The 7,742-nt window shown below is 38.9% G+C and overlaps 2 protein-coding genes across 2 annotated transcripts; both read right to left on the bottom strand.

Annotated features, from left to right (window-relative positions):
• Nucleotides 1-4,006: 4,006 nt before the first annotated feature.
• On the bottom strand, nt 4,007-5,472 carry LOC147946898 (uncharacterized). Its single transcript, XM_087507283.1, has 2 exons — nt 4,338-5,472; nt 4,007-4,050 (listed from the first exon to the last, which is right to left on the bottom strand). Exons 1-2 carry the CDS (start codon nt 5,470-5,472, stop codon nt 4,007-4,009), a joined length of 1,179 nt encoding a protein of 392 aa, XP_087363409.1.
• A 1,071-nt stretch (nt 5,473-6,543) lies between these two features.
• LOC147946899 (uncharacterized) lies at nt 6,544-7,008 on the bottom strand. Its single transcript, XM_087507284.1, has one exon. It carries the CDS (start codon nt 7,006-7,008, stop codon nt 6,544-6,546), a length of 465 nt encoding a protein of 154 aa, XP_087363410.1.
• Nucleotides 7,009-7,742: the final 734 nt, after the last annotated feature.

The raw sequence follows: 7,742 nt of genomic DNA on the forward strand, positions 1-7,742 counted from the left end.
TTACTTAAGGTCAATTCAAGTGATATCATAAACAGAAAATGCTATACTATTATTTAATAAGAGTATTGTGAAAAGTGGCATTTCCTGTAGAAGAAATATGGACGTTTAAAAACAAAAAACTGGATGTCAAGAAAAAAAAATGAAGACACTAAACAGTTTTATAAACCCAAGGGTTTTTTCTTAACTGCAAAAATTTCCAATTTTCTTAAAATTTAAGAAATCTTTAGTAGCACATTTGGGTCCTTTAAAAAACTAATTTCGTGTGCAAGAGATGCGTGGAGAATGTTTGTTCGATGATGGATTTTTGGTGAGTTGGATATATATATGTTCGTCTGTTGGAAAGCTAAACTTAATTCATTCATTAAGAGTTTGGGGCTTAGTCTCTTCTTTTAACCTCTCGTTAGTAGTTGCAAATTTGTGGGACAAAGAAAGATTATCTTTCCACATATTCAAATCAAAATATACAATATGACTAGTTGGAGAATCGAGATATCAAAAGAATAAATCGTACGTTTAGGCTTTGTGAAACAGTGATCCAAAACCAACATGATGTTGATAAGGACTGAAGGAAAGCAAGGTTTTCCTTCAGTTCTAGATAAGCAAAGTTGGGCAAATTATCACTAATTCACGAAAGGGCTCCTTAAAGGGCTTACTCTATCAAGCTTGCAGTGTAAACCACTTATATAATAAGATTCCGACCAGACATAGATAAGATAACAGTGTAAACAAAGGAACTCTGGCAAAGAAAATTTATACTTTACAACATGCATATGTATTATCTAATAACCAAATGGCATGACGAATACAAGGTTAAAGAGTTAGATTGCAAATGGCATACTATACTTGTTTTCTAAAAATAAATGGTTTGTTAATTGTAAAGATTGAATGAATGAATTCTGTGTGTATTATTTACGGCTGCCTCACGGCTTATTTATACAGACTCGATCAACTACGACAAACCCTAAACAAAGAGTGCTGACCAAGCAACTATACACAAGTCGGCTAAACAATACATTAAGGCCCAATATACATACGCAGCCCAATACTCCCCCTCAAGATGGAGCGTGAAGATTACAAACGTCCAACTTGGACATTAAAGTAATAAACTGAACTTTGCCTAAAGCCTTTGTTAAAAGATCCGCCAATTGTTCCTTAGTACCGATATGCGCAGTTGTAAGAACTCCACTTTTAAGAGCATCACGTACCCGATGACAATCGATCTCTATGTGCTTTGTTCTTTCATGAAAAACAGGATTAACAGCAATATAAAGAGCAAACTTACTATCACAAAAGAGACGAGAAAGAGCAGTTGGTGGAAAACCCAAATCTTTAAATAGTTGGCGCAACCACATTATCTCGCGCATAGCAATAGACATGGCACAATACTCAGCCTCACAAGATGACTGTGACACCACCTTTTGCTTCTTAGTCTTCCAAGAGATTGGAGAGCCACCAAACAAAGCGACATAGGCGGTTAAAGAACGACGAGATAATGGACATGTATCCCAGTCAGTATCACAATAAACCGAGAGTTCCAGATCCGTACGGGAACTAAGTAAAATACCTTGCCCCGCCGTTCCTTTAAGATACTTGACTACACGCAACGCAACCTCCAAATGCCTCTCTCGCAGCTTTTGCATAAATTGGGACAAAATGTGAACAGTTGAAAGATCAGGTCGAGTGTTAGCGAGATAGATAAGACGACCCACTAGTCGTCGATACGATGCGGGCTCCTGGAGGTAAGGACTCGTATCAGAAGCTAAGTGATGATTTTGTTCCATTGGTGTAACCGCGGGCCGAGAACCAAGCAACCCTGTTTCACTTACAATATCCAAGGCATATTTCCGTTGTGTCAACATAAAACCTTCTTTATTACGGGCAATCTCATTGCCGAGGAAGTATTTAAGCTTCCCCAAATCCTTCATACGAAAACACTCTCCGAGATATGTTTTAAATTTGCGAATGGCGTCCCCATCATTGCCACAAACAACAAGATCATCAACATAAACACGTCCACGTGTGTAAGTGAACAAAGAGTAGTCCGAATAAGATTGAACAAAACCAGCCTTGGCAAGAGCCGTAGAGAGCTTTTCATACCAACATCGGGGTGCTTGTCGTAAGCCATAAAGAGCTTCGTTTAATCGAAGAACTTTATTCGGAGATGAATGCGTAAAACCTTGCGGAAGCTTGATATACACCTCTTCACGGAGATCACCATGAAGAAACGCATTGTGCACGTCCATTTGATGAACTTCCCAATTATTCGCAGCGACAATACGTAACAAGGCTCGCACCGTAGTCATTTTTACTATCGGTGCAAAAGTTTCAGCAAAATCCCGACCAGCAACTTGTCGATTTCCCAACACTACTAGTCTTGCCTTATGTCGCTCAGTGCTCCCGTTAGAGTGATACTTGATTTTATAAACCCACATTGTATCAAGAGCAACCTTTCCAGGAGGTAAATCTGCTGGACTAAATGTGTTTGTTTCTTCAAGAACTCCTACCTTGTGACCCATAGCATTGGTCCAACGCTTATCTTTTATAGCTTCTTTATAACTTCGTGGCTCCACTGTTGTGCTTACAGCTGCAAGAAACGCTTGATGCCGAGGAGAAAACCGTGCATCAGTGATAAAATCAGTTAGAGGATAGAGTGATGTACCTTGGACCGTGTCTTGAGGCGAGCTGGTGGAGAGACCGGGAAGATCGTGATGAGAGGAGTCACTTGCCACTGCATTGTACAACACATAATCGTTCAAACGAACATACGGTATCTTGAGACGTTTGCCCTGTCCCATTTCAGGTTTGGGATGAGGTACGACAGTATTCTGGTTACTAGAACCAGACCCGTCAACAACGGACGATGGACTAGTCGGTACAATGGGGCCGACTTGGATAATTGCATCATCAAGTGCAGCCGGATCATCTTCTGGTACTGCTGGTTTAGCGACATCACCAGTCAAATCACCAATCTCAATACTCCCCCTGTCGTCGGAGTCACTAACACTCCCCCTGTTTCCAATTAGTTCCGATTCATGAATAAGCCAATCAGTATCACTTGTGCCAACAAGAACATCACGAGATGGCTTTACTTGCGTATGAGTAGAGAAAGGGAATTCACCTTCCTTGAATATCACGTCACGTGAGACAAAGATTTCATTTGTGTCCAAGTTGTACAACTTCCAACCTTTCTTACCATAGGGGTAACACACAAACACACACTTTCTACTACGAGGAACAAACTTGTCTTTGTCTCGTATCTGCTTGTGTGCATAACACAACGAACCGAACACTCACAAATCGTCATACACCGGCTGTTGTCCAAACAACACCTCATGAGGACATTTATTGTGAAGCAGCTTCGTTGGTGTCAAGTTAATAACATGTGCTGCAGTTAAGACCGCCTCTACCCAAAATTTTGTAGGTAAGTGTGCCCCAAACAACAAAGATCTTGCGACATTGAGGAGATGACGATGCTTTCTTTCCACTCTACCATTTTGTTGCGGTGTTCCCACACAAGTTGTTTGATGCACAATTCCTTTTTCCCGAAAGAAAGGAGACAAACACAGAAACTCTGTTCCATTATCACTCCTAACCATTTTAACTGCTTTTCCAAACTGTTTTTCGGAGTAGGCACAAAATTTTTGTAGAACACTCTTAACTTCTGATTTTTCTAACAACAAAAACGTTCATACTGTGCGTGAAAAATCATCCAAAATTGTCAAAACATAAGCTGCACTATTAGAAGCTTTGATACGGTACGGACCCCAAACATCAACATGAATTAAAGAAAAGCATTCACTTGTTTTATTAATACTATCTAGTTTGCTTAGCCTGAAAACAGGTCTCACACGAACTTGAACTAACAGAAACTCTAGAAAACAAAGGCATAGTAGATAGTACTGAAAACAATGGATGTCCTAACCGCTGATGCCACAAAACCGCATCAATTTTTAGGACCGTCTTGTTTACTCGAGCAGCCTGAACATCCGTAAAGTAATAAACTCCATCAAGTTCTTTCCCGGCTCCAATCAGCGTCCTCGAAAACCGGTCTTGCACAATACACACCGCATCAGTCAAAAAGGCAAAACAATTAGAATGTTTCAACAGCTTCGAAACCAAGACTAATGAACAAGTCAAGTCCGGGACACATAAAACATCGTATAAGCTTATACGATCTGATAAATGGAACACGCCCGTTTGTGTTGACAACGTCGTACTTCCATCTGCAAAACCAATTGTGTATGGAGAAGTATTTTTAAGATTCGTAAGAACCGACAAGTCTCCAGTCATATGATGTGAAGCTCCTGTATCAAGGATCACATCTCCACATATCTTACCCATTAGCTTGTCACTTCCACCACTTGATTTGTCTTTAAGCAGATGGGAGAGTGCTTGCAACATTTGCTCTGGAGTAAGATCCGTTGAATTTCCGGTAGGATTGGGACTGGTTGAGTATGCAACATTCACTTGTCCTCGTCCTCGTCCACCAGAATAACCACCGCGACCCTCACCTCGTGATGGACCACGTCCTCCTTGACCTCCTCTCTCCGAAAACCATTCGGGATACCCCACAATCTGCCAACAAGAACTCTTTTCATGCCCAGCTCTACCACAGTTAGAACAAAGTTGATCGCATCCTCTGTTTCCACCGGAGGCATGGACTCCAAAGGTATCTCCGTTCCGAGATTCACGACGTCCTCCACTAGTTTCACCACTTCCTTGCTCTAGTCGAGTCACAAACCCAACAGCTTCTTGTTGTTGTTCACGTGATTTAGCTGAATTGAGTCTATCTTCTTCTCGGATAACTTTGCTATAAGCTTTTCCGAGATCCGGTAACACGTCCGCTTCAATGATGGCAGTCACGACATTCCCAAACCTCGACTCATCCAGTCCCATCACAAACTGATGAACTCTTTCTTCTTCTCTTTCTTTTTCATATGACGCCGCTGCTGCACACATACACGCCGGTAGGGGTCTATATGTTTGGAGTTCTTCCCACATCTTAGCAAGACGTCCATAGTAGTCAATGACTGCTTGTCCATCTTGTTTACACGACGCCAGCTTAGCCATCAGTTGATGCACCCGAACCTTGTTCCCAACTGAGAACCGTTCCTTCAAATTTTCCCACAACTTGTGAACATCGTTGATGAATGTCACCGTCGATCTTACACGAGGTTCAGTTGACGTCCTCAACCAACCTACGATCATTGAGTTCACACTCAGCCATGACTCCAGATCTGCATGTCCCTCACACGGCTTCTTTAGAGACCCGTCAATGAATCCCGTCTTTCTTTTTGCTGGGAGAGCATTCAACATCTCTGTAGCCCACTCGTTGTAATTGTCACCTTTTAGTTGCACCAATGTGATTAACGCCTCTGGATTGTCAGACGAGAACATCACATAAGGAGATGCAACAAAACTTTTATCACCGGTCACGCCAGCTTCAACTATCTTCTTATCATCCTCCCCCATCTCACGAACAAGAGAGTTTTGATACTAACAAAAGAAAATGAATTAGCAAGAGAGTGAAAAAAAATTCAGAAGCTTAGATCAATAAGAAGGATCTATGCTCTGATACCATGTAAAGATTGAATGAATGAATTCTATGTGTGTTATTTACGGCTGCCTCACGACTTATTTATACAGACTCGATCAACTACGACAAACCCTAAACAAAAAGTGCTGACCAAGCAACTATACACAAGTCGGCTAAACAATACATCGACGCCCAATATATATAAGCAGCCCAATATTAATCAATGTGCCATTTTACGAAATGAGATGAAAATAGTATTAAACGACCAATCAATAATGATGGTTATTTACTTAAATGTAGTGAAATAATGATTGGTCGTTCATATTGTCTTTCGGGTAGGATACTATTGGTTAACGAAGTCGATTAGTTAATTTTGATTTTAAATCACGTTTTAAATCTTATTGAACATGGAAATATATTTTTGTCCAAAAAGAAAAAAATTGAATTGAAACATACATAATCTAAGGGGGGTGACAGGGTGTATTGGAACAAAGATTTTAGATGATTTTGTGGAGTTTGTATGTTTTGGTGTTTTGAAAAATTTGAGTAGAGTTTTAGGATATTTAAAAAATGCAAAGTGGATGCAGATCGATTCTCGTTTTGGTGTGGTTCTCGATTAGATAGTATATAGTTGTGTAGTTTCTTAAAGAGATCTAGACTTTGTGTGGTATAAACCGATCAGCCAAAAACTATACACATCCATGCACATTATTTATTTGAGTTGGAAAGACCCTAAAAACGTGTAGCAGCAAACTGCAGATTTGAGTTGAACTCGGATTGAATACAAAATCTTTAGAGCTAGCAAATGCGCAAATTCTTCAATTATTATCGACAATGTGTTATAATTTCAATTTACAAAGGAGTCTCAACTCCTACACGCTTGGAAGCACACAAAGCAGAAAAGAAAACGTGGTTTTGCCCTCAAAGATAGGAACATAAAGCCACTGTATTATTTGCACAAGAAAACAGAACTTAAAGAGAAAAGGAGACTTAATTAGTCATATGACTTAATCAATCTTGCTGGTACTTTGGGTTGCGCCATCCTCCGCTGATGCTTCTCCATCTTCTTCGACTTCATCTTTAGTTATCCCACCTCGAGGCTGAAATCCTTCAAGTGTAAGACCTCCTCCTTCTTTGATTGTAGCATTAATAGAATTATAATATTTTATAGATCCATCAGGTTGAAATATCCCTATAAAAGGATTCTTACCCCATATCTGGATATGATTAATATGTACATGTATATTAATATTTATTCTATCCTCATATGTACGAATTTCAGAATCTGCAACACCAGAACTGATGCCAACATCATCATTAACGCAAATTTTGTAATTGTTGTACTTCAGCCGATATCCTTTAGGATTATCTCCATCTTGTACATTGATCTCCGAATATACATCAGAAGTGATATAATCATTAATATCCTTAGTTTCTCCATAAGCAATAGGCCACCCGTCACCACCAGCCATCGTGTATACATGCACCGGCTTCGTAGAATTATTATGAACCTTCTTTAGAGATGGAGGCATATTATAGTATATAGAAGAAATATTTTCAAATATTTGATGTGAGAAGTACTGCTTCTTATATAGATTTCTCATTTTGATCTTAACGGCTCAGATCTTTGGACACTCCTTTCTAATCTAATGGTTGAAATCATGGGACAACTGAACGAGGAGGTAGTATTATTTAAGACGCAATTTTGTCCAACGACTAAGATATTTGAGTGTTCCATTATAATATAATGCTTACATTATATTATACAATGATGTAATACATCATAAATTTAATAATATATCTAATTAAACACATCCAAATGTTTGATGCATCTATATTCTATACATCATTTCATTTAATTAAAAAGAACCAAAATTTCTAAAGAAGAATAATTAACTGATATCGTGTTCTTTTTTTTTTTTTTGGTATCAAAATATCGTCTTTTTACTTCTAACGATTTCGAACGCATCGTCCCAACCGACAAGACACACTCGTTTTATGTTTTATTATATTTTTCATGTTTTTATTCTCCATTCCTGCTATTTTTTTTTTGTTTTTAACTATTGTATATGTTCCATAAATAGGTGAGGACTATCTCTCCTAATTTTTAGTTACAAAAGATCAAAAAAATATAAAGCAAACTAATAAGAAGTCTTTAAACAACCGTGCTCGCTCCTCAAAATATGCTTGTCATAAACATAATAAA

This window comes from Camelina sativa, chromosome 3 (assembly GCF_030686135.1).
Source record: "Camelina sativa cultivar CO46 ecotype springtype chromosome 3, ASM3068613v1".
NCBI lineage: Eukaryota > Viridiplantae > Streptophyta > Magnoliopsida > Brassicales > Brassicaceae > Camelina > Camelina sativa.

Excerpts from the sequence above, each read along its gene's own strand:
- LOC147946898 (XM_087507283.1), bottom strand. The coding sequence starts at position 5,472 with ATGGGGGAGGATGATAAGAAGATAGTTGAAGCTGGCGTGACCGGTGAT. Across the intron at positions 4,051-4,337 it reads TGGAAGTGACAAGCTAATGG|GACCGGTTTTCGAGGACGCT; the intron begins GTAAGATATGTG and ends TGTATTGTGCAA.
- LOC147946899 (XM_087507284.1), bottom strand. The coding sequence starts at position 7,008 with ATGGCTGGTGGTGACGGGTGGCCTATTGCTTATGGAGAAACTAAGGAT.